General features: G+C 36.6%; 1 protein-coding gene across 2 annotated transcripts; it reads right to left on the bottom strand.

Moving 5' to 3' along the window:
* Positions 1–936: 936 nt before the first annotated feature.
* RASSF9 (Ras association domain family member 9) lies at positions 937–26,195 on the bottom strand. 2 transcript variants are annotated; one of them, XM_018080844.2, is made up of 2 exons: positions 26,005–26,195; positions 937–4,615 (listed from the first exon to the last, which is right to left on the bottom strand). In XM_018080844.2, the coding sequence occupies exons 1-2, from the start codon at positions 26,049–26,051 to the stop codon at positions 3,340–3,342; spliced, it is 1,323 nt and encodes a 440-aa protein (XP_017936333.1). In that variant the 5' UTR covers positions 26,052–26,195; the 3' UTR covers positions 937–3,339. The 2 variants fall into 2 exon arrangements, with proteins under 2 accessions (XP_017936333.1, XP_017936332.1); XM_018080843.2 differs by lacking the exon at positions 26,005–26,195 and adding an exon at positions 25,646–25,824.
* Between the last annotated feature and the right edge of the window lie 1,751 nt (positions 26,196–27,946).

Below are 27,946 nucleotides of genomic sequence, written 5' to 3'. Positions count from 1 at the left end.
TGTGACCAGCAGGTCGAGGAAGGTGATTTTTCCCCTCTGCTCTTGTGAGACCTCACCTGGAGTGCTGCATTCCTCTCTGGGCTGGAGAACCTCTCCTCTGAAGACAGGCTGAGAGTGGGGGTTGCTCATCCTGGAGAAGAGAAGGCTCTGAGGAGACCACTGTGCACCTTCCAACACCTAAAGAGGGCCTACAAGAAAACTAGAGACTTTTAAAAGGGCATATAGTGACAGTATGAGGGGGAATGGATTCAAACTGAAAGAAGGTAGCTTTGGATTATATACAAGGAAAAAATTCTTTACTGTGATGGTGGTGAGACACTAGAACAGATTCCCCAGAGAAGCTGTGGATGCCCCGTCCATGTAAGTGTTAAAGGCCAAGTTGGATGAGTCTTCGTACAACCTGGTGTAGTGAAAGGTGTCTCTGCCCATGGCAGGGGGTGGAACAAGATGATCTTTAAGGCCCTTTCCAACCCAAATAATTTTATGATTCTATGAAATAACTACCTTTCTGATTTTCCTTTCACTTTACATTGACATTTCCCATTTCCACTCCCTGGTTAGAATTTGTCTCTCCTCTTATGCAAGACTTACATGTAATATAGTCTATAAAAATTTTATAAAATGAAACAAAATTTGAAGATCAAAAGTCAGCTGGCTTAATGGAATTATAGGAAATTATTCAAAGTTTTTGATTGTGTATTTCCTTATGAGACTTTAAAAGAAAAAATATATATAGCTAGGACAGAGGAGGAAGTAAGGAGCATAAATGCCCATTATTCTAAAACCAGGTTGAACAAGTACATGGAAACTGTCGAGGCAGATAGACAGCAGAGTGCATACAGTCTGTAATCATCTCATACATTCATCTAAATTCTGAAAGAAAAAAGTTTGAGATGTCAAAGTATAAATTTCAAATAAATGCTTCAAAACACTGGATTTTTAATATTTTTTATTTTTTAAGAAATACTCTCTCCCAGTCTATTTTTCCTATTTTCTTCTTAAAACACAGTGATACTCTTAAGATCTACATATTGCAAGGGAGGTACAATCAACCACGTAGTGTGGATAAAGATCAGTTGTGAGAACTCACACAAGTTCTTATGAGTGAAATAAATCTGGTAGAGTATGAGTGGAAATTAGTTCCCCCATGGGTCTTGTTCTAGTCTGCACAGCTGTGAATATTATTCTGTTTCAATTCTCTATCCTCTAAGTATTTAGATATAAAAAAATGACTCAGTAGAAATACCTGTTAACTAAACTAACAAGAACTCATAGAATACGTTAGCCTACTCTCAGCATTCAGAGCTCTGTGCTTACTACTTGTCAGAGTGATACCACAGAGGTCAAAAGATGCAGAGTTGCGTTAATAAATTATTACAAAGACAAGATAATATATTTGATACACGTGTTTCCATCAGGAGCTGATGAGTCTAAGTATTACACATTATTATTGAAGCATTAAAATAGCATTGTGTGACAAAAATACAATACAAAATATATTAAGGCGACTAGCACACTTTGTTGGAACAAAACCTATTTATAATATCCAGGGTTAAGAAAAAAATAAAAAACAAACAAACCCCCCCAAAAAACAAAAACCAAGCCACAGCAGCAACAACAAAAAAGAAAAATTTCCTTTTTAGAAATTTTTTTCTTCTTTTTGTTTTGTTTTTCTGCATCAAATATGTGCTAATCAGCAGTCCTAGTGCTTTGGTCATTTTAGAAAACAGACAGTTGACAGACATTTAAGAGAAGAAAATTACAGGAGGAGAAAGCAGTGTATCTGAAAGTATTTTATATTTATACCTTCTAAGTACTGTCCATTTGTTTACTTTGTAGGCTGTTGATTCCAGGATCTATCTGAATTTTGCAGCTGAACTTTTTTTAAAAACACTGCAATTATTTCTCCATTCAATTCTTTTAATCAGAAGCATTAAACAGATTGATCTGCAAAATGCAAACATGGCAACCCAGAAATTATGCGTGTATTCTCTATTAGCAGAGTCTCTAGCTCAGAGTTAGATATCTTGTTTGGCAACTGAGGAGAGCATCTCAGTTCTACAGCTTTGTTTCGTATTTACAGCAATGTGCTGGAGAAGGATTTGGGATCAACTACTACATCTTAAATGAAATCATTTAACTTAATCACATAGTTGTAAGATTCTCATGTTTTGCATTCTCTCTTTTTTTTTTTTTTAATTTTACCTGGGGTCCAATATTTAATTAGCTATATAAAGTGGACAGTTTTACCTGTATCCCAAAATCCTCACTGAGGAAGTAGGATTTACATGTTCCTGCTCCAAAACATGAGATGGGATTTGACAACCTACCTGTTACGTGAAAATAGTAACTAAGTGGTTATTGGTAAAGTGTTTAGCCAGAGACAAAAATGTCTTGTTCCTGCCTGTCACTTCTGCTACGCTTTTTTTGGTAGTCATTTTTAGAGGAGGCTTAAGACGCTGGATCCAACCATTGAGATAGTCAGGAGAAAGCCTTGCTTTCTGAAAATGCCCCTGGGGTTAAGCGTGAGTTTGGGATTTGAGCATCTCGCATAAGCAGGACATAAGCAGTTCTGACATGCCTGCTGGCAGAAACTATGTGGACTTAAAAATCACTGGGGCAACTACAGGGTAACAGCTGATAAGTAGGGGGTTTAAGAATCTTAAAAGCAGGTAAGTGCCACCGAAAGAGAATCAAAATTCAAAACCTATGTGTGTAAGGTAATTTTTAAAATGGGACTTAGGAGTTTTTGAAAATATCCTGATGAAACTAAATTTAAAAATACAACATAAATACAATTATATTTCTTTTGTCCTACAATATCATAAAAACTATTTTTTAACAGATTACATGCTCAATTATATATTCCTTTACAGCAGCTTCATGGCAGGGAAACTCCATCTGAATTAAGCTAATGTAACAGAGCAGAAAATAAAACTCTCTGTCTAGTTTGCTCTAATCTCTACTTCATGTTCCTAAAAAGTTAGAGAGATGCAGGAGTGGACCCAAAGATCAAAGGATATCAAATCTCCAAATTTTTGGGCCAAGACAGTCAGAATGCTCCTGTTTCACTAATTATCAATATTACAAGATCTAAGCAGTCTGCCTTGATGTAGCAAAGCCAACAACTTTGCACCTATCAGCAGTTAACCCATGATACTGCACATGATTTTCAGTACAAGTATACTATTAAGGACATAAATAGACACTGTTTACTTTGCTAAAGCGGTGCCACAGTTTTAACATCTTGAAGAGCATAACTTTTAAGACAAAAAAATTTACTAATCCTTATAAATATCCTCAAAATATGACCTTTCATAAATGCATGACTGTTTTCAACTATGTTGACAACAGTACCATGTCCCCTGAGGTTATTTCAGAGTCCTGACTGTGTGTAGAGCTTATTCCAGTATCAGAGTCTGTATCATTTATGTCCAGATTAGTCACTCTATGAACAAAGTCGGGAACAGCAGTGCTGTTACTGGAGATGCCACTGCCCTTGGATGGCTCTTCATTTGATTGAAGCCTAGTTTCAACGTTGTCTTTAACATGTAGTAAATTAAATTCTTCGGTAAGAAGTTCATATTCTTTTTCCTTCTTTTGAAGCAGTGAGTCCCTGTATGTAAGTTCTTTCTGAATGCAGCTCAGGTATGAGTTGATTCTTAGACCATCTTTCATACTTTTTTCCAGCTCATATTTTACACTTTCTAAACTTGAGTTTTCCAATTCAGCATTAGCAGCTACTTCTGTGTGAACATCATCCACATTTTTTTCCGTGCATATACCTTGTACCTCTTTTTCAATTTCAGCGCACAGGTTCTCTATTAATTGTTTGTGATGTTTCAATCTCTCTTCAACCTGTAAAATGCCCTCACTTTTGCTCAAATACTCATGCATTTCTTTTTGATCATCTGGCCTACTCCTTTGCTGCTCAGCCTCAGTTGGATTGATCATTAAGTAGGAGTCCTGCACGTAATTTTCTCCGTCATTGGCCACACGATCTAGATGGAATTTCGCTTCACATTTTTCAATTTCTATATCTAGTTCCTTCATTCTAAGGACTTGTTGATGAATGGTATGATCTTGAGAAATTATCAGATGAATTAGTGTCTCCATATTGTCTCTCTCTTGCTGAACACTGTCCTGTTTAAGCTTGGCCAGTTTCCGGAAAGTCTTCCTCACAATTTTCTTTTGCTTGTCTATTGGCAACATCTTCATGTAATTTGCTGGACTGAGGTCCCACTGTTTTTCTACATTTTGTATTACCTTGGCTTCAGCTGTCTTCCACAGTGGAAATGAGAGGAAGGCATCTGACTTTACCAACACAAAATGCAAATTAGACTGCTCCTCCCCCCAGGCCTTCCAAAGTCTCAGAATCTTTGTCAAGGGAGGCAGTACTCGCTCCGAGCCTCTCCATTTTTCTATGATGCAGTAATCACTAGGTTTTCCAAAAAGGACCTTTTTCTCTCCAAATGTTGTCTGATGTTCCTCAAGCAGTGCTTGAATCACTTCTGAGCAAGTTGTGCGCTTTGTCAGGCCACATACAATCTTCTCCTCCTGGCAAACCCAAACCACAATCTCTCTTTCATTTGAAGCCATGTCCTTGCTGGGAGACCTGGAGAACAAGAAGACATCAAGTATAAATTACATATCAATGGCACAGAATAATTACTATAATTCCAATATGACATCATATTGAAAAATTTGTGTACTATTGTACAAGATAATATACTTGTTTAAATTCCATGAAGAAATATCTTTGGATTACGTAACAGCTTTAATCGGCCACTGCTTTAATATTACTACTAAGTCAGCTGGCAATCTCACACAAAATGGCAATCTCACACAAAATGTCTTTTATCAAATTTAGTTTTTGTTCACATAGTAAGTGTGTATTAACAATCAGTGATAAAGTTTGGCAATCTGTATTACATACCCAGACTGTCCTAGGACAACACAACTTCCTCATCACATAGACCCTGCACAAACATTTCTAAGCTCTTAATATCACCAAGGCTTCTGAAGAGAAGAATGCACTGAACATAGATGGACTGAGGAAAGCTGACTGCACACCATCAAAGTTAAAAGAATTTGACAATAAGATAAATCTATAGTTCTTTTGCCACACACAGACCCACACAAGCATAAACACCATTGTTTTCCAGTGTTATTTTTCACTAACAAGCCTCAAGAAACTTGTTGCTTTTCCTGAAGCACCAAATCGCATGAATTCCAGTGAGCTGTGAAAGAATACCAACTGCAAGAGAACACATATATAGGTCTGTATTTTATAATGTTTGAAATTATACAAAAATTCAAGAAAAGCAAAAAAGTTTATTTATTTATTTTTTTGCTTATGAATTGCAATGAAAGTGCTATTTAATTGATATCTCATTACACTAAGATACTTAAGGTGTCTGATATCCCTTTATGGCTACTGTAACTGTCTAATCAGTAAAATCAGTAGTGCCTAGAGAGCAATCCAGCTGACCAAAGGTAGAAATTCACTTTACAGCTAACTCTTCAGTTCATCCCCATCTGAGTGGTCCTGAATTGCTATGGGCCTATGTTGGCAAAGTTGCCAGGATATTCATGTCCTCAAGACTCCACATGTATAATTTACTGCTTGTCCAAACCTGATAATTTGACCTCTTCTATCATAAAATGATAAAACACTAAATTCCCTGAGGAAAAATGCTTTTCTTTGGATTTTCTGGTATCCCTTGCAGTTAGTTTGAATGAATGAGATTTAATCCAGTCTGACAGAGAAAACTTGCAAATGAAAATAACTATTCAGGCAATATTCAAAGTGCTCAATACAACATTTGCTTCTATCTGGCACTGCTTATTCGGAGACCTTTTCTAGTCTTCTGAAATGTAGGAGGAATGGAGTTTTATTTGGCTTGATTATGGTTATACCCCATGATTATTAAAGCAATACAACTTGTTTCTTTTTCTTAATTATTACACAACATGACAGACACACTGCAGTCTAATAAATTGAACTATGACTGACTCAACTCTAGGTGCCACTCTGACCAGGAGGCAATAATCCTCAAAAGACAGGAGAGTGCAAATGAATACTAATAAAATCGACAAGAGTGAGCTTATTAGTATCATCGCAGAGGAGAGGTCTGTCCAACTATGTTGCTTCAGGTCTTGGAACATCCTCTGTAAAATCTGTGATTTGGTAGATTACTCTGAGTAATGACATAATTTTCCCACTTCAATAGCTCCCCCTTACAGACCAACATTTTACAGTAATTATTTTTTGAAGCTTGTGCTCAGAAGATTAATAATGTTTTCATAGACTACTTCTCAAAATAAGAAAGTATTTGTCACAGACATAGAAAATGGCAAAGTGACACAAAGAAAGAGTAATATTCAAGTTTAAATGGGAGAGAGGAAATGAAAGATGATACTAGATTAAATGGCATTACTGTTAAGTATGTCACATGCTAAAAAGTTAACATCTGTAAGTGCTTTTAGATTTGAAAAAAACAGGATGCTATAGAATTTTTTCTGTTGACAGATCAGGAGTTAAGTGAAACGAAGATAAACAGCAAATTGCCACATGAGTCAACTGTGACTATAAAATAACCAAGGGTTGTTTTTTTTTCACCACAGATATGAGAAGAAATACCCGATTAGGAACTCTGAGGCAGTAAATTCAGTGTTTGCTCTTCCTGGTTTCTTTTGTAATCAAGAAATATATTTCAAGGAATGAGTGTTATCTCCTCTGGCATTCTTCCAAGTGTATCTTATGCAATTTGTTTTCACATTGAAACTCTTCCTATTAATATTTTTTTTATTCTTGTTTTTGGTTGATTGCCATATTTTTTCCTGGTCAATATTTTCAGTATGTAACAGATTATGTGAATTAAGAAGCTTACAGTCTCTTCTTCTCCTGGTTCCTTTAAAGTTTTCTTATGAAAACGGTTTCTCTCTGTGATATTAGTAAAACTACAGATAAAATCTGAAAATCCCTAGACACCTTATCTTTATTGTACTGATAAATACTTCTGCTATACCCATTTTTATACAAAATTCCCAGAGTTCAGCAGGAGTAAAGCAAAATTCTGATGGCAACCCACTGTTTATTGTAAAGCAATCTCTACAGGATCCCTGAAACTATATAGGTGTAAAATAACATCTTTAAATTACTGTTTTCAGTCCCCTTTTAGACATTTATTACCCCCTGTTATTTTTTCAGTTATGATGCACCTGTCTACACAGAATTTACATTAATATTTTTGGGAAGGATTGTTCTTTGTTTTGTCTATAGCACATAACTAGTAGTAGCACTGCAAAATATTATAATGTATGTACATACAGGTACACAAAGAACTCAAGCAGCTTAAACATGAAAATACATACTTGTAAGTATATATGTATGCATGTAATGTATGTAATCTATACCTTTAATTATATTGTCACCTTTTATGGAAAAGGAGAGAAGAAATTAAAAAGAAATTCTGAACATCTCTGTAGTTCTTGGGTCAAAACAAAACTGTAAAGTACAAATTCTTTTATTTTCTTTTCTATGTGTTTGTTACAACATATGTTATCTTAAATTTTATTGATGTCTCACTAAAATTTTGATCTTTCTTTTTAATCAAAAAGATTTAGCAAATAATTAATAATCTTACATTTCCATCACATTCTAATATCTTCTAAAATATCAAAAGTGGTTTATTGTTTTCTTCCACTAAAAAATGGTAAACTGATGCACTTTACTATGGACATTATAAGTAAAATTTATTGTATAATTCTTTTATCATAGTTAATTCAGATAGTTCCAAACAAAAACGAACCATTATTGTGTCAGTCAGAAAAGAACAATTATTAAAGACTTGCTTTCAGGATGCAGAGAAATGTTAGTACAAGGAGACATCTGTTAAGCTCTACTTTCCTTATAGAAAGTGAAGCACCGATTCTCCATATACAAAGAGGAATTCATCTCACTTAGACATGTGGAAATTAAAATTTCACTATAAATTCACCATCCGAAGTTCCTCTTTGTCAAGAGAAGAGAGTGGACCACCAAAGAGAATTTTTTAGCAACTTTCTCAAAAGTAGCTAAGTAACTAATTTTTTTTTTCAACAATGCATTGCTGCTGCTGTAACAGGCTTTGAAGCTTTCAGTTATGGCTTGAATTCTGTTTCTTTGAATTGGTCACTGAAATGTTCTACTTATCCATCTATGATTTTAAAGTCTTTATGATAACAACAACATGAAAGTCTATCTTTTTTTGCAAAGTCAATTGTTTCTTAGGAACAGATGGGAATTTAAACTTAAGAATGGTCAAAAGTACTTTTCCAATCTTTTTGTTTGCTTGGTTTGTCTGCTAGTTTCATGCCTGTTACTCCTTACTTCTCTTAAAGATGACCCAAAAAACCATTCTAATCATGTTATAGACCTCACACAGTCTTAATTATGTCAGCATAAACTGATTGTTGCCTGTCAGATATACACTTTGTTAATTTATTCCTCAGGCCTGGGGGAAGGTAATACATTCCAGCAACATATAGACAAAACAAAAACATGTATTTACATTGCACAAAGTCAAAATATTAGATTGCTTAAATGCTGGAAGCAGTGCTTTTGATATTCACTGACTTAAAGGTATGTCTGGAACAAAAATATACATATCAAACACATAATTCTTTGCCTTCCTAAAAATGTTAACATTCTTCTTAAATATGTAATATATAGTTTTATAACTAATCATGCTAATCAAATAAAGAGTTCCCCCTACTTTTTAGAATTTCATCTTCATGTCTACAGGATGCTTCTTTTCCCTTACTAATTTCTGCATTCTGTTGGGACTAAGTCACTCGCATGTAATACTGTTAGCAACTCAATGCAGTGTTTCTGAACACTAAAAGAAAATCTTCTCTCCCTTCACTGTAATAAATTCTTCCTAGACTTTCACAAAACAAAATGGAACTCCTTTATCAACATTACTGTATTTCTTGACGTACCCTCCCCAAAGAAAAATCAAACTGAGTAACTAAAAAATACCTAAGTAGTTGTTAGAAATTTCACAGCCAGGACATTTTTGTGAACCCCTTGCTAGTTTAAAACTTTACTAATTTTAATTCATCATGAACAGCTGAACCAATTTTATGTCAACATGAGCAACCAACTAAAAGTTTTTGTGTTAGGAAAGGGATTCAAACCTGAGATTATGTTTATGATCAAAAATTTTACTAGTTGTCTCCTCTCAGTCATTGAAATAATTTATATGGAATAAAAAAATCAGTAGGTGAAAACAGGTGGCACACCAAGCAATACACTAACCTTTTCCTTGAAAATGTGTACAACTGCTAATAATTTATAAATTTGCCATCAAAGGGATCATGTTGGAAAGCCACTTGTGTAAAATCTCTCTGTAATTTCCCCTCAATTTATTGGGAAAATCACATTTTATTCTATGACAGCTTAAACCTTCTCAATAGCGCATACAGTTTAATCTACAGCAGATCAGATGATAATTGTGTTTTATAACTGACTGGCTGATGTGATGGGGTCCTCAGCTGACCAGAGTATGTAGGTATGCTGCTGTCCTGACCTCCCCAAGGTAAGACCAAAGTAATTCTAAACTTCTAATAAGCAAACTCCTACATTATGTCAAGATACCACCCAGAACAATTCACCTTCTTCAGTGGAGAAACTAAAAGCCAAAAAGGCTTTAAGAGACAATCCTCCTGATGCCTACTGCATCCTTGCAGTGAAGCCCTTGCCTAGAAGTATAGGGCCTGCCATCTCAGGGCTTTCCTAGAGTCCACTAAGAAATATGAAACTTTTAGGGAAATCCAGGCAGGTAGCTCCTTGAGTCTCTCCTGTCTCTGAGTGCTCTCTAACTTCTTTTTCAAGCTGTACACTGCCAGCTCCTTGGGAAGAGGTTCTAAACCTCATCTCCTACCTGCCACATTGCACAGTGGGTAAAAATCTTCCAGCCAAGCCACTTGCTCTCCTCTGAAAATGGTATGACACAACGGCATATAACACCCTGGGAAAACAAGAGACACTAAACATTTAATTATCTAGTGTTTTCAAGGGGTTGGTTTTGAGCATGCTGCTGGGGCACATGAATATGCCTATTTGGATTTTGGCAAGTATGTGTCTGTGCTATGATCTCTTTGTTCAACGTCCACAGATGTTTCTTCCATGTGTAAGGTCCTAGAGAGCACTTCTCTTGGTTTTATGCAGTTGCTAAAAACCTTGCTAAAAATCTCTGTGCTGAGATTAATAATCTCTGTTATCTCTCAGAGCTGAGCTGAGCTGAGCTGAGTCATATTAAAAATATGACTATCCATAAAAATATTTCTTTTATATATATTTCCTTGCTGGAAATAAGAAGCCAATATTACAGAAATACCTACTTGGCACAAACAACCTACATTTGTAGCATAGATCACATACTGCATGTCATTTGAGAGCTTTCGATACCAGTACATTTACATATCAGGGTATATAAGAGTTAATTAGTTTATCAGTCATAGAATCATAGAATATCTCAAGTTGAAAGGGACCCATAAGGATCACTGAGTCCAGCTCCCTGCTCCTCACAGGACTACCCCATCCAGAAGCTCCTTGAGCTTTGACAGGCTTGAGGCTGTGACAGCTTCCCTGGGGAGCCTGTTCCAGTACCCAACCCCACTCGCAGTGAAGGACCTTTTCCGAACGTTCAATCATTTGTGGGAAGGATGTGGGAATGCAGTTTCCACCAGATCTCTGACCTAATATGAAGTCAATAACCTGATATGGAGTCAAAACATAGCAAATACATGCATCATCTCATTCCATTTAGAAATTATAATATTATATTGCTTTTATTGTTTCTTTTTCAAAATCTCAGGATGTTACTATATATATATAAACATATATGAAACAATAGATGATCATTATGAAAGAAAATATCAAAACATATTTTGTATCTGTGCGATTTTTATCTGTGAAATTTGTGAAAAAGTAAAGCTATTGGTGCCATGTGTTGCAGCTCTTGCTTGGAAGAAACCCTAATTTAATTTGATCCAAACAGATTTTTGATTGTGAGTTTAAACATTAAAGCTATAGAGAATACAGAGCCCATATGAAAGCTAAGGTCAGAAGTATTTCAACCTTTCAGGAATAAATGAATCACATTAAAAGTTCATACTAAGTTTATTCAGACTATCCACATTTAATCCACCTTTTTTCTCAACTTTCTGTCACCTTCTGTAAAGCTTTTCAGAAAGTAATAAAGGCCAAATCTAATACTCAGTGTGCCTCCTGCCTAAGTAGATTACACGCTTCTGAGTTTCCTAAGGGCAGCAAGGAGGAAGTAGCTACTCTCTCACCACGCAATGAAGCTGGAATTACTCCAAAACTTTAGGGATTCAAGTTAGCCTGTTAACTAACTGCATTCCCATTCCCCTTCACCTGTCCCTAAAAGCAATATTAATGTAGGCACAGTTAATGTCCACATAGAAATTCCATACATGACACGTCAGAAACTTGGTTCTTATTCCCTTCTGCATCACACAACTAGCTGAAAAGAATAATGACATGGCAGAACTACTACTTTAACTATAAGAATAAAACCCCTCAGTATAGTCCCAATAATAGTAGTCCTAATATTGTAGGCAGACTTGGAAAGAACACTACAGAACTTCTGAAAACAATTATTTCAAAAGGAATAACTTAAATTTCTCTCTACCATCTGTTTCTATACCCATTTAATGTTGCTCTATAATAAAACTTCCTCCTTTACAGAAATGTATATAGTCATTTACTAAAAATAAAGGAAAATTAGGCATCTTGTGAGTCACATGATATTTTTCAAATATATACATATACACATTTTGGGTGCTCTAATTGAAATATTTCAGATATTTGAAAAAAGAAAACAATTTAAACAAAATCTATTTTTACAACTAGCTATTTACAATACATTTTTCCTAGTATAAGTTTATATTCATTTTGCTTTTTCTTTTTAAAAGCATAAATTTTTGACTCAACAAGATACCCATACTGTCAGGAAGCTTTTATGAGGAATTTTAAAGCAACAAGTGTTGCAAATATGTCCTATATCAATTAAAATTTATGTACTTAAAACTGTGAGTAGTTCCTTAGTCTATTCTGCAGAGAAATACCATCACCTTAGTTAGCTACTGTACAAAACTGCATATATTATAATTCAGCAGTGATCTATGGTTGAAATTTCTCTTCACGTAATCACTTTATACTATGACAAATGTCAGTGAAATAATTTTAAATTGCAATGAGATAGTATTATTTTGTCATAGAATAAAATACATGAAAAGCGTGACAGTTTAAAGAAAATAATTTTGATAATTATTTTATTGCAAATAACTTTTTCACACCTGACTTGAAATGTCAGACTTTGGTAAAAATCCCATGGGAAATCATACACTTCATTCTAATAAGTATACTGCTTAGAAGCAGGTGCCTGAAAAGGGATCAATATTTAAGAAAAATAAAAAGGGGAAAAAGCTCTGACAGTACTTAAAACAGATAAAAAAGAAATTAAAGTAGTCAACAAAAAAGACCAACAAAGACTGACAGTAATAATTCTATCACCTGTTATGTGGATAGGTACTTCATGGAGTTTGTACTTCATAGAAAATAAGCCAATAAATTGTAGTAACTGAGGATATTTCAATAATAGAAAGACAGAAATAAGAGATACTGTAAAAGGAATTATACACCTTGCTCACTAGATGAGAGCGATAGTTATGGTGGATTATCCTGAACACTCCCCTGTAGCTCCATTTAATGACAGGACTCTGTGTCATTGCTACAGTGGACAATATTGTTTTGCAAAATCCCATTTGCAAGGTCAGAGTGCAGATTTTCCGCAAAGGTGACCAAAATTCTACTAAGTCCTTTCCTTCACCTATTAGCTCTGCCATATACCACGTTTATGCTTCCAATCACTTAACCTACAGGCAAGTGGAAAGGCTGCAGTGGAGACTGCACCTACCCCTGTCCTTTCCTCCTGTCATACCTCTAAAATTTTCCTCTACCCCTAAGGTTATACGTTCTCTATAAATAAAATCTATGCTTTAAATCTACCTTCCTGTCAGAATTTCTCCATATTCAAAGTCACAAGGTTGGTAAGTGGATGTTAGTCAAAAAAACGTTTGGAATTCCAGCAAGCATGTTATGTACACAAAATGCCATAGCAGGTTCTTTGTATCAGGTGTGTATTGGTGGTGGCCTGACACAGTGGAGGTTAGAACAGAGGAGAACTAGCTGTCCACCAAAATATTTTCCAATATGAGTTACAATAATATTAACAATTTACTTTACTGGGAAAACATGTTTTGACGTGTATATTGCAACTACTAGTGAGGAAGCAGCTGTTATACAGGGATGGAAGATGCAGGAAAAACTTCAGAGCCAAAACAAACACTGACATATTCAGTGATAGTAATTCTTTAGATCATATTAGGGGGAATGGGAAGATGGGCATTTTCAAATTCCTGTGTTAATAAGCAGCACGCAATGTTTAGGAAAATCAATACAGAAAATGCTACATCTTGATTTTGGGCAGTGGATGGTTCTTACTAGTGAACAAAAGAAAATGTCACTGGTACTTCTTACCTACCACAAGAATGTTGCTACATTGCAAAAATACAATTCTATATATTGTTCCTATGTCTACTTAAGCACCTATGCATATTTAAGCACTGATTACACTATGCAAGCTCTATGGAACTCCTATTAATAATGTACAAAATGTGTCTAAAATTCAATCACTTTCAATAATACTGAGGAAGCAGAATCATTTATAGATCATTTGGAACATAGACTTCAAAATGATAGAGTTACTATTACAGCTAGTAGAAATTTGGGTTATCTAATTTCTCCCTTTAGAATTTTTATAACTGCTTTTCAGAAGCACCCTTGGTTGTTTATGAGCTTTTGAGATCAAAGAAGTAAGGGGAATTCCAGGCACTGGGAGTATGAGGGTTTTTTTGTTGTTGTTCCATGAAATTCAGTTCAGCTTTTGTTGAAAGGCAAATGTATGCTACTTCCCTGCTCTGGGTTTGTTGACATTTTGCCCAGTGAAGAAATAAACACAAAGCATTCTGAGGGTGGGTCTGGGCTTCCAAACATGAAAAAAGCGCACTATACGTAAACTGGTGATAATAAGGTAAGTTGAATAAAGGAAGAAGATACAAACAAGGAAATAATAAGATTTCATGCCACTTTTCCAATAGTCTGTAAGCTAAAGGCTGGGATGGTTATCTTCTTATGAACCATTATATGCTGTGTATGCTGTGTACCTCTTCTCTGCTCCTGGTAGCACCATGTGAGACAGATGCTAATCTCATTCACAATAAATAGAAAGAAAAGTCCAGATGGATTTGGTTTCTCTTTGCCAGTCCTCAAGCTGAACTTAGGCTCAGAAAAGAATGTCTTCTTTCCCTTATAGTCTGTTCCTGATGGTTACCTACTGTAACTACTTCTGTAGCTGCTCTAGTAGAAGCCTGTGGCAAATTTCTGTTTGTACGTCATGAACATTGTAGGAACTATTATATTTATCTTCTGTTTTTAAACACTCCAACACTCCTCAAACCTATCCCCAAAAGAGACAAAATTATTTACAAAATAAATACCTTACTAAAGTGATTATCCTAAATACTGTTTTTATGCTAAATCTAGTCTTATAGGTTAGCAATATATATGACTTAAAATACCATTAAGCAATTTAGGCAATCTGCTGTCTAGCGGATATTCCCATCTCCTTGCTTGTGCCAGCTGTGTTAGTTCAACCAATGGGTTTCCAGCTGGATAAACTTGCAGGAAGCAAACCCAGAAAAGCATTAAAAGAAAAACCCAAAACCAAACCAGCTCAGCCAACCAAAAAAAAAAAAAAAAAAAAAAGAGAGAAGAGAAGGAACAATGCAAAGGAAATGGCAGAGCGGCCAGGAACCTGGAAAGGAGGCTTAGCACTGCCCTTTTTACAACACTATCCTGTTGGATCTGTCCAGCCACCTCATCAATCATCACCCTTTCTTAACTTTCTTGATTTTAATGATTTGTTAACACAGCTTTTTTGTATATCATAAAATCTAGTTTAAGTATCTCTTTACAGTTTGCCAGAAGTGAGAGAAATACAGGATGGGCTTTAATTTTCTTCTGTATGTATTGCAATAAATTTTGCAGGTGAACCACCTCACTCTGAAAATTATATTGTATGATCTTTGCCATTTCATTTGCTTTCATTAAATCATTTTGAAGAATATCACCTCTAAAGGGGTTCTATCAAGACCTCATTTACAATCAATTCTTTCTCTTTTTTTTTTCTTCAAATTTCTCCCTTGAACTTTCTGAAAGATAATTCAGTGACAAATGTGTTCCATTACTTACAGTATTTGAAGAGCTGAAATGAAAAAAAGATGAGATGATGAAGTGGACTCATAAATTTTCATTCTAAAGAGCTAAATTGAGTACTAGATACATAATTAAGCTAACAAGAAGAGTGGACATAAATTTTTTTTAAAGAAACCTGAAGAATTTTTAGTGTCCATTGTCAGTATGAGAGATTTGTGCAGCTTATGCTTTCAAGTAATTTTCTAAAATTGCCTATCAATGAATGCTTCAATATGTAGTTAGTCAGATACAGGCTGATAAGGTCTCTGAAATATAACCACATCTTCTCTGAAGAAGCTACTGAACAAACGAAATAAATTGTTAACCTTACCAACTGTGCTCTGTCCTAGCAATGGATATGCTAAGGAGGGCATAGGTGATTGCAAAACTAGCTCTAGACAGCTGAGCAATAGAGATAGGAAAGACAAGAAGGGATGATTCGCTGACTGGAAGCAAGGTTAATGCTGGATCATAAAGACTACCAAGAGTAATGGGAAAATTATGAGAATAATGCCAAGAAGAAAGTGTAGACAAAAGAGATAGATACAGAGAATGGTGTCCAGTAGCACACTCACATAATTTTTAGCTGTGAGAAGAAGGAGGCTAGCTGCAGAGGAAAGACATTTCATGTGATTCACATAAAAAGCCATGTGAATCCCAAAGTATTTGAATGATGGTGACTTAAGTCCAAAATCTGTTCTATAACAGACATGATGGGTTCAGAAAATGAGTTTCCATCTGGGGCCATCTGAAGAGGCTCATACCCATGTCAGTTGTCCATCACAACCCTCTCACTGGGGCTGAGCTACTTGTCTGACCTCCAATGAGTCATGATGAATTAGGCCATAAAGATAAAAGCCTTGTTAAACAAGATAACCCACTTAAATGTGATGGAACAGTTTAGGAAGAAACTGTTCAAAAATTTGATGCAGCTGAAAGGGTAGTAACCCATGGCATAAGATTTGTGCTGAACAGAGAGAGCAGGTACAGGACAAAAACCTACATTGGGCGCAGCTGAAGGCAAACATGGCTAGGTTACTGTGACCAAAGACCAAGGCAGGCCCAAGAAATAATGGTGCTAGTTTTGTGAGATGCATATACGGCAGGATAGTGATTATCCCAAGCAAACTACTTGTCATTAGTTCACAGAAAGTCAGGCTGAGTCAACATTCAAATTAATCTGATGTTTCTTTATTTCACATATCCAAATGTCTTTGCAGGTGGGGATCCTTTCAACATATGAGCAATTCATATGGCTTCATAGCTCAGGGAGGATAAAATGGTAGTTTACTTTTAACAAGGTACTTCATAAGCTGAATCGTTGCCCACAGTGACAGCTGAGTGAAGGCATGCTTCCCTCTGCCATGGGGACAACTCTGTCATGTTTGGAGAAATATACATATTTAGCTTTCTTCCATGACATATGCACATTCTGTTTGTGGCTTCTGACTTTTAAAGAAGTCTAGTGTGTATTCAGTTTTGTAATATGTAAATGCATAGATATGTATTTTTATTTATTTCCACATACTCTTGTAGGGAAAGAACTCCCTTTTACAAACCAGAGCTCAAAAATATTCAGACCAAAGCTATCCACTCATTTAAATTCCCACTCTGGTTAACTGAATTGCTATCATAGAAATGTGCAAAGTGAGACATCCTTTGCTCAGCCCTTGTGCAAAACAGATTACAGGACACTGAATTAGCAAATAAGGAACACATAGTGAGTAACCACTTCTGTAAACTGTGGTTTATGTGACTTGCCCAAAATCGGGTAGGAATTTTGTGGCAGGGTTGGGGAACACATCCATGTTATTAGGATGGTTGTCCCTTAATCATACATTATCTACCTGTAATTCACCTCTACATTCGTGACTCCCTTTCCAGTTTTTAAAATGAATGGTGCAAATGATGGTGCTCTACAAAGTCTGAGCATGCTCCATGAAAAGTGATTGGGTGGAGCTCATGTCATCTACCTTAAGCTATTTAAAATGGAGATGTGCAATCAGAGATAATTTTCTGACCTTCCTCTGTAATCAGTGGCATAAAGTAGTCTCCTCCAAAAGGGTGACTAATCACGTACTGAAAGCCTGCCTAAGACTGAATGAATTGCCCTCCAGAAGTGTTTAGATGTATCCATTAACTACAAAGAGTACCTAGATGAGTAGATACCTAAATTTTCAGTGGATCAAGTTGAGTAAGATGGAGCTTGACATTTGTGTTTTCCTGTGTACTTGAACCTTAGGAACAATACGAGTGTCAGGAGAAGTACTGTGATCATCCACAACTGTAGTTCCAAAAATAACTTAAATCTTTGTCTGATACCTGTAGTGACCTTCATGGGTAAACAAACATGATTAGTTATCTACCTAAACCTTAAAGTATCAAGAATCTGGGAAAGTGCAGTAAAGTCAATACCAATCTAAATTTTTCTTAGAAAACTGGATTTGTACAAAGCTTTTAATGAAAACAGCATTCTAACAACAAAGTGTCCCTGAGAGACACAGGCAATAAACAAGTTAAAGAAGTATACTTAGTGCCTCAGCAATCAGTACAGAGGAAGTCTGTCATCAGGTAATATCCAAATGAAACAGCAGTTCAGAACATCAGTTTACCAATTATGAAGCCAACCAAAACACAAGCAGCTGAACATCTGTGTAAGATCCTGTATTTATAAATGTCACTAAGCCACTCTTTGATCAGTGAGCAGAATCTGATAACTTCCTGTGGCAAATGAGATATACTTAAGGTCATGGAAACGGTATCCCAACTGTTGCTCTGAAAAATGTTCTAGTTTAAAAGGGCTTTCGCAGTGGAAACTACCCTCTGTAGAAATAATCCTTTTCAATTTGAAGGAGGTTGGGGAAAGCAAAGTAAGGTGTTCTACATGGACGATGGAATGTATTAACACAAAGCAAATTGCATGGTCAAGACCCAAGGGCAGACTCTCTTAAAAATTAGTAGTCTTCACTCAGCTACATTATTCCACTGAGGTCATACATCCTTACAAGCTAAAGTAAGGTAAACATATTTGTACCTGACCAAAACAAAACTTGGTCTAATAGATTATTAAATTTTCATGAATCTGATTGTGTCCTTGAACATGATAATATTATTATTTTGCATATTTATTTTAAACTTTGATAATTTTGTATTATTAAAAGGAGGAAAAAATAAATATCTTCTGCTTTTCAACAGAGATGACTATATTTACTACTATGATGGGAAATTCATAATTCAGAACTCTTTACATCAATGAAAGAGAACAGATGAGGTGAAGCAACTTAATCAGATTAACAGTTTTGACCCCCAAAATTGAAAAATTATATTTATACTTATATATTTTATTCACAAGAAATACCTACCCTCTCTACCTTCCATCATTATTCTACATTTTACTAATGAATGTGAGGAAAAAACAACATAAAAAAACAACTGCAACCCAGGAAAACAGAGGTATATATCACTTCTAAGATTATTCCAAGAAATAAGCTTCTTTTAATGCTAATGCTCAAAAAATATACATCTAGCAACCATCCAAACTACAAATTTAATGGTTCAAACTGACAGAGGCAAATATGTACTCATGCAGACAGGAGTGACAATGAAATAGGAAAAAATCGGTGAAAGAGAAACATAACTTTAAATAACAGGCATAAATAAAATGCACGAGAGATGTGCCAAACGTGCACTGGATTTTTTTCTTTAAAGTTTTGTGTCTTTTAATAATTTCTACATGATATTAGAACTTGGTTTTCATAGCATTAAAAAAATAATTACATGACAACTTTAATATCATTACCATCGAGAAACTTCCTTTCTGTTTTTTGGTTTCTGCAGCTTTCTTTTCTTATGCTCACTTCACAAAACACCACAAAATCTATTAACATCCACATGGCATTTCTTTCTTTATGTCCCTTTCTAGTACATTACAACCTTCATCACAAGTAATTTTTAACATTATGAAAAATTTTAGACTGATGAAAATTCCTCAGAGAATCATGTGAAATCAGACCTAAACAATCCACAATGTATTCTCATTTCCCTGCACGGCAGCTAGCTCTAGTGGACTGTACAACAATTAGAAATAAAGAGCTCACAGATTTTATTCATACCTCTCCCACTAACTGGCTTCCATATTCTGCATTTCCACAAATTTTACACTGTCTAATCATGTCCTACGTATTTTCCTGAGGCATGTAAATATTAACACCCAAATTACAGCTAAGGAAAACTAAACGAGATTATTGGTTGTCTGAGGTCACAAGCAAACTGGTATCGTTATCACTATTGCAACACCTGTGGTTTAAGTGCATTTCTGGATAGGTCAAAACAAGAAAAGGCAACTAGTGGTTCATTCTGGGGCTATTTGAGTCAAGTTCCAGCAAGATGCTAAAAAGAATATTCTTTTGGACAAGGCTCTCTCAAAAATGCAACTTCCAAAATCACTAATGAGCTCTTGACTTTTATATTTATGTGTTAAACATAAGCATGAGGAATTATTTATGAAAATTTGTCACTTTTGCAAGAATTGTGCAAGCCCATGGAAAATTTACAGCCCCAGAAGGAAAAATTTCATCACCAGAATTTGCGTGAAAACTGTGCTGCGTTCTAAGTACTTTTTTTCTAATGGAACATGTAGATATAGAACAGTTCATAAAAAAAAAAGATCAGATGCAAACTGATCTGAGAGAAATTTTCAGAGAACTCTGCATAACATTATACTGAACTGTACTTGTTTAGTACCTACATTCTGTAGAGGATTGTTCTGGCTCTGCTACACAAAAAAAAATTGTAATTTATTTTCCAATTTGGTTGGTCACTCTTTCTTTCCATTCATCCTGAAACCATTTGTCTCTTATTTGTTTTGCCCTACGTGATACCTGAGGAATTGCTAGTATGGAAGCACTGCAGAAGACAGAAAGTCAGCATCTTGAGAGTATCATAATACATGAGAGAAACAGTAGAAGTGACAATAATAGACCAGTAACCCATGCACATAACTATGTACCAGCATGTCCAACATTTATTTAGTTCTAGGCTTCACTTAATGTGTGGTCTTAAATACAATTTTTATACTACATCATCCTTTCTGTCACTATTAATAAGGATTTATCAACATACTAAATATAGAAGCTGGATGAACTAATTAGGGCTTGTACAGCATATGTGAAGCTAATGTTTTCAAATAATAATGTTTCAGACCATAGTTTTACATTGTTATTACTAATCATATAAAACAAACAAACCAAAAAGTTTTTCTGAGCATAGGTCAATCAGGAGGTACTACTCTGTGATTATCACTGACTTTTATTAATAATAGAATTTTAAAAAATCCCCATCTCTGAAAACTTATTTCTCTCTATAAAATCATTACACATTTAGGAATGTGACTGAGTTTTTACTCTGCATATAAAATGCTAATTTTTCAACAGTAAAATAGGAAATAGCCACTGACTAGCAAGATTTTTCCTCTTTTGATTTTTTTACTAAAAAAAATGGGGAGTTGTGTCTGAAATGTATCTCTCAGCCTGACTTTACATTATATTAGTGTTTCAGATTAGCTTTAACTTAACCTAAGTCATGCTCTTTCCTTAGATGGTGTAGTATTACACACTTCTATTACTCATTTTATTTACTCCTTTGGAATGAAATTGCTGCCTGACCTCCCGGAATAGTAGATAATTAACTCTTTAGAAATAAAGTTAGTGTTTTGCTAGACGAAAAGCTCTTCCTGAAACTGAAGTGAACAAATATGTACAAAGATTATTAGAAAATGTATGCAACCATTTTGACCCCTGTGACAAAGCTGACAAGCCAGACCAGAAAATAAATTTTGGTGTATGAAGTCTGGCTCAAAAAGGAAAAATTTCTTTGATAGTTCACTGATATGTCTCATACTCAAGGAAAAATAAAAAATATGGAGAAGAATGTATTCTACCATTACCAAACAAGCACCATCTTTTTGATTTAAAAATTTAACACAGATAACACCACTAATTCAAAATAAGTTTTTATCTACCCCCTCCAACATACATACCAAATACCTGGTAGTCTTGTATCAAAAAGCACCTTTAGAGCTTCATATAGATTTTTATCCGGGTGTGCTCATCCAAGAGAAGTATTAGACATCTCACATGATCCCATCAGACTTACAGTGTGGGTCATGCACAGTTCATTCAGACAAGCAGTTGATCTCCAAGAGCTTTACCAATCCAAACATCAATGCTGAGCATTTTCAGTTTTACTTCATCAAGGTTTAAAACGTACAGCAGCGTACTCAACCGTAGAGCAGTAGAGATGTTCAGAGTAATACTCAAATCACTGTGCTAACTAGATGTGATGAGAAACTACTGGAGGGAGGGAGGAAGGGAGGGATCATGGAAATGCTAGGTCAGTATCAGAGAGATGAAGTTGTTAATCTAATTCACTACCCTGCACAGTAATATAAAAACTGAGATAATCATTGAATGTGTCTCTCACTGGGGAGGGGCCTCTGACTGTCAGAACTGAAAGAACTCCTCTATATCCATAAGATTGAATGGAGATATATGGTCTTTTTTTCTATCTCTGAACTAGAGATGAGCTGTTTAAAGAAAGGAAGAATTAAGAGTAGACAAACTAAGCCTTTGCCTCCTATAGATAAACACTGCGCTAACTGCCATTGCACTGAGTAAAAGTGGAAAATGGTGGAAAACAGTAAATAATAAAAGGCGGGGGAAAAAATCAGGAAGGAAAAGGAAAACTAATAAATAAATTTAAATATTAAGAGATTTGAAACAACTGTTTCATCACAAAAAATGTATATTGGATTCAGAATTGTTGTATGTCAACAGAGCATACAAACAGTTGTGGTAAACATAGGGCCAACATGAAGTACACTGGCAAAAAATATTTCTCAGTGTGTTGTGCCTAACAGGACAACGCTACAGCATCACGGACAACTGTGTGAAGAAGATAGATTATCTGTATCTTCTGCTTCTCAGTGCGCTACTTCTCTGGCTACAACATGCACGGAACAGTAGAGTTTCAACAAGTTTGACTACAGTTTATGTGTAAAACCCAAGGAAGTAGTCTTTATGAAAGAAATAACACTGAGGTCAGCTTTCTTGGTGTAAGATAGATCCAGATATCCTTGAAGTATCTAAATGAACCTAAAGACCCCTTTTCAAAAGGGATCAAATCTAGCACCCAAGGGCAGAGAAGTTCTAATCTTACAGAAAATCAATGTGGCATAAATTCCTGTACTGTTTAGCAACTAGGAAATCCTATACAGTGTGAAACCCTGGTACATAGACACCGTAAGTGTATATGCTCTGTATTTGTTTCTCATATTTGGATAGAGAGCTCTTTTGCTCCATGCAGAGCAATGTGTTAGAGTGCAAAGAAGTCAGTGCCTTTTCTCTTCCTCCACCTTCTGCTAAGCATTTCCTGCCATCACCACACTTCTGAAGTGTGATGTCAGCTGAGTATTCCTCTCATTCTCAAAGAATGGCATCTTAAAGAGATTTGCATAAAAATAAATCCCCTTGAGTTTACTCATGTTGCAGAGCCTTAGTCCTGCAGGAAACTCTTTTTTCCATTGTTGCCTTAGAGAGTACAGCCTGTCCCGCTGCGAACATTTCAGTTTGTAGGTGGGTGGGGCATCTTGGAAGTATAGTTCTCCTGGGGACACACTGACAAGCACAAACACACTCTGGGGACTATGCTACTTATAGCTGTTGAAAAAGATATCAAGACATCACTCACTGTCTTTCTGGCCAAGAAATATATGTTGGAGCCACACTGCTAGGGGCTGTTCCCCTGAAATCAAACCAGGGCTTACCGTGATCGAGTAGCTACCTAGGCCTTGTGCTGTCTCTGCATGAGTGAGATTTCAGCAGCCCAAGAGAGTAATACTGACTGAAGATCTTTCAAATACTGCTAGTAGTTCAGCATGGGTTTTGTCTTCCTGATGGTTAATCTCAGTTTCTTTCTCTAAAGGCTGGTGACATCATAGGCAACATCCCTCACCTCTTGCTAGAATACCTCACAGACACAGACTCAGAGTAAACTCTTTGTTTAAACTCTGGGGTCTTAGGGGTAGGGACTGACAATTATGATCTGCATATGAAGAGCCTACTATGAAACAGGGCCCTGATCTGGGACCTCTGGGCAATGCTGCGAGTCAAGCACTAATTACGGTGGTGTCATCTTGTTATCTGAGCAAATGACTGTAACGCCTTCATTTTCCTTCTGGCGTTTCTTCCACTTACCTTTATTGCCTCAACTTAGCTTTATGTCCTCATGTAAACATAGATTTTACTCCCCATTTGCTTATCTTATAACTTTCAGGAGTTATATTTGCATGTAGCGAATGCTCATTAAAACATTCCAGAGAAAAAGGAAAAAAACTTAAGTTTCTCAGAAAGGTGGATGAGCGCTAGATCTAATGAAAAAAGTAGCAGTGGATTAAAGATCTACTTTTTTGGTCTCTCTTTAAAGCTAATTAAACTAATAAAAGGTAATGAGCCACAAGTTCCAACTCTCCAAATACTGCCCTAAACATAGTGAAGGATTTTAAGCTTACTTCTTTTCAAGGTTTCAGATGAGTTCACCAAGATACAATTATAATGAAAAAGAATTATTATGTATCTCTTCACTTATACTGCAAAACCGTTTTACGAAATGCATAAACAAAGTTAAATTCTCAAAATTCAATATCAAAACTAACATTAAATATGCAGAAATTTAAATATCTGAACAGTTAATAGCAACACATCTTAAGAATTATGTAGTTTGCTTTGTTCTTGACCTCCTCCCCCCCACATTTCTGTGGTCGTACAGCCCCTTCTTATTGCCATAACTACTCTCTGCCATTAAAAGCATTAATTTATTTTTGGAGGTGGAAGGATGAAGTGAGAAGAAAATGCTAGATGTTCATAGTAATGATTCTTTTGGTATTTGAATTCTATTACCTGTTTAAAGCTTTGGATTCTGAATTTCTTTTCCCGAAGAATAAAATGTCACATCAGCAAACATAGTGAGATTGATGAAATTAGTGTGAAGATATTATAAATATCCAAAAGAGAAACAGTTTCACGATTAAACACAATGGAACTGTGCTTTGTGACGTAATGCTCATTCAGATAAGTGATGGTAGTAGCAAAACTTATATTTTAAGAGTAAAAAATTTACAGCTCTATGTAAAAGCAATTTAATAAAAAATTCATGTCCACCTTTCCAGCCCTTCTAAACAAAAAATGGCTACATGAGAAATACATCAAAGTTTTACTGTTTTCAGACCCATTAGCAAAACATGCTGTTTAATCTGTAATCTACAATATTAATAATTCTAAAATAGTACCCAATTTTTTAAACATTGACTGCTAGAATCTTTCTGATTTATATTCCATGTACTATGTTAAGTTAATATTTTCACACAATCCCAACAAATACAATCCCCCTCGAATAATTTTCAGTATATCAAATGTGAAAATCAAAAGCCAAACCCAGAAAAGGGACATTTTTACAAGACTTTTTAAGAATTCAATTATATCCCCACTGGAAAAGATTTTCCCTTGCATTCCTTTAAATACAAACTAAATTTCAGCGAAAAGCACCAGTCAAAATGGGAACAAGATTACAAGTGATTTTTGAGGCAATCTGTTTCTGTTCAGCTTTAGCTAGATGGACTCGGTAACTGTACATCCTATAGGGTCCAAGCAGATTTACTCCACTCCAAGAATATTTATCTCAAATAATCTAGTACCATCCTAGCACCTAACATGATTACATAACCCTTTTTCTCCTTTTCACAGCCGGTGTGTGGGGCATGTAGAAGCATGCACAGCGTTAGGGGCAAAGTCCCCATAAAGAAACTTGGCGGCAGCCGACCCAGGGACTGCAGCTGTCCACCTGAAGGATTTTCTAGGCAAAAAAACACATGCAGTACGAGTCCATCCCGGACTAAAGGCTAAACAAAAAAACCATGCTCCCTCCCCAGGCTGAGAGCTCGATGCTCTCCTACCTCCCAGGCTTACAGCCAGCAGACAGGATAAGGGACGGGGTTGATTCGAAGGGGTTGCGGGCTGCAGCTCTACCTCCCAGGGGAACGTGGCTAAGGCGGGAGGCGAGGGGCCTGGAGCTCGGCCCTCCCGTGAGAAACTCAGGGAGTTTTGTCCCGGGGCGGGTGAAGGGCTCCGGGTCCCCCCCGGCCGCCTCCGGGACGCGCACGTCGGGGTTGCAGCCTGTCCTCCCGGCCCCGGTGAGCCTCACCTTGTTAGCACGGGGGGCCGCCAATGTTCGCCTCGGTTTAGACGAGGTAGGTTCGAAGTCCGGAAGGGCAACTTTCCGCTCATGGAAAATATTGACCAGCAACCAAAAGAGCCGGAGCTAAGAGGGGAATGACAGGTCCGGGAGAGGGGGGAAGGGAAGAGCCCCTTGCCCCTGCACACGCCAGCCCCCTCCGCTCCGCTGCCCCCGGCCCGTCTCCGGTTCGCTCCTGAGCCCTGGAGTTCCAGCTGCAGGGAGCGGCATGGCCCGGATAACACATCCTGGACCCAGATCCAAACAAAAAGTATAAAAAATTATCCCACATCGCCCTCCCTTTTCCTCCACATACCCACGCATTTTACCTGTTTTTATGCCGGGTTTTTAATAAATTCCTTCCAAAAGGAGCCATGATCCCAGCGGCATAACATCAGCGATCCCCAAACAATTCGAGGGTGTTCCCTTCTCCCCTATTTTTTTCCCTGAGCGCCTTCCAGCTTGTTAATAGTCACCGAGCGTAGCGATGAGCTGGAAGTTGTGCAATTTACTGCTAACTTTGAACTCCAGTTTGTTGCTGCTGCTGCACCTTTGGAGTCCTGCCCAGCTGCGAACTTGAAGGAGGTGTTTAGGAGCAGGAAAAAGAAAGGGGAGGGGGAGAATACGCACTTGCTCCTGTGATGTGAAGTTATGCACAGAACTTGCTAAACTTTCAGTCTTGTCACCCTCAGGGCAGCAGGCGGCAAATTGGAAAGAAGGGGTTTTGCTGCGGTGGGGAACTCTGTAAAGACACACACACACACAAAAGCACTGACAACTTTCCCTGGGAGGCTCCAGCCACTTCAGGTCAAGTCGTTCAGCTTAAACACACGCGTTAATGAAGGGGAAGCAACAGTTGCCACACCAGTTCCCAGTGCATAATAACCTGCTTTTCACTACCTCGGTACTTCTTTACAAGGTGTTGGACGAGTAAGGGGAAGATGAAGGGAAAAAGAACTCTGTGGCCCCCTGCTCTCTGTGGATTTTTAAGTAAATGAGCCATTTGCATGAAAGCCTTTGCAGACTAAATCCACCTTCGAAAAAGTTTAAAGTGTGGCCTAGCAGAGGCAGCAACACGAAAGGCTGGGTTCCTGCTACACTGTTCTACGACCTTTTTTGTTATCATTTTAAATCGTCTTCGCCAGAAGAGAACACACACTAGGTTCCTGTTAACTGGAACCCACTGGGAACAAGAGATTTGGAGTAAAGAAAGCTTCAGAAGGATTTATTCTTTTCCCCCTCCTCCAATATGGAGCTGAGCAAGGGAAAAAGGACCTATTGCTCCCCAAAGGCTGATGCTGGTGTGTGAAGGTTCCAGGGCAGATGGAAAGTCCCCTGCACAGCCCTAGTCCATAGTAGCCCTCTACTAGTCCTTTCTGCAGTTAATTCAACAAGTACATATTAGAAACAAATAATTCTTTTTTTTTTCCCCTCACAGGGAAAATTCTTTATGTGGTTGCCCAAAGGTGTAGCACAATAGGGAATTGTTTTATTAACCAAGGGTGATGATTAAATAGGAGACTACCACAGTAAGGGCTTATCTGAAAAAAAGGCTTTTTCTTCTTCTAAATTTCACCTTTCCTCCCTTATTCAAGATAGTCACAACAGCCTGAAGAAAACAAAGGAAAGCTCCATTCCATGGGTTACCTATTACTGGAAGCTCTAGGAATACCCCACATATTTTCAGTTCAATCCCACGCCTCTAAATTCTCTGAACTGTAACTACAAAGAGAAGGACCGGAGCCTCTTAAAAGCCTTGTTTGTGTAATCATTCAAATAATGCAAAAAATAGGGAAGCTGAAATGAAATAACTGTCAGATTTCTTGTCCTGCTGCCAGGGTAGATTTTAAGTAGTCTGATTTGGGCATTATGATTATAAGCACACATTAAGTCTACAAAAGCCTTTCCTTTTGCTTTGAATTAGGTTATATATGTTACTCTTATATCTAAAGGACCAGAAAAATTTTTGGGTCCCTAAGAGATGTTCAAGGTATATTTGGTGTAAAAATCAAATCACTGTAGAACTTCCTAGAGAATAATTAACATTCAAATAATTATTTATATTGGCAAAGTTAAAATGAAAGAGCTTTATCCATAAAATAATATTCACTTTTCTCATCATTAGGAAAATAAATGGGAACTTGCTGATATTTGTAGCTGGTCTTATTACTTCTGAATAGTCATCTCACAATTTTAATTTATTTAAAAATTAAAATACTATGTAAATTGTACCTCTTCCTCTAGCAAATTCAAATTGATGTTCAACTAAAT

The sequence above is a fragment of the Manacus vitellinus genome, unplaced genomic scaffold (genome assembly GCF_001715985.3).
Source record: "Manacus vitellinus isolate BGI_N305 unplaced genomic scaffold, ASM171598v3 scaffold_5_pilon, whole genome shotgun sequence".
Classification (NCBI taxonomy): domain Eukaryota; kingdom Metazoa; phylum Chordata; class Aves; order Passeriformes; family Pipridae; genus Manacus; species Manacus vitellinus.
The sequence above is the reverse complement of the archived record's forward strand: the minus strand, read 5'-3'. Positions and strand labels throughout refer to the sequence as shown.

Coding starts and splice junctions, on each gene's coding strand:
- RASSF9 (XM_018080843.2), bottom strand. CDS start 25,728: ATGAGCGGAAAGTTGCCCTTCCGGACTTCGAACCTACCTCGTCTAAAC. Junction 4,616..25,645: donor CGGCCCCCCGTGCTAACAAG/GTGAGGCTCACC, acceptor CTTGTTCTCCAG/GTCTCCCAGCAAGGACATGG.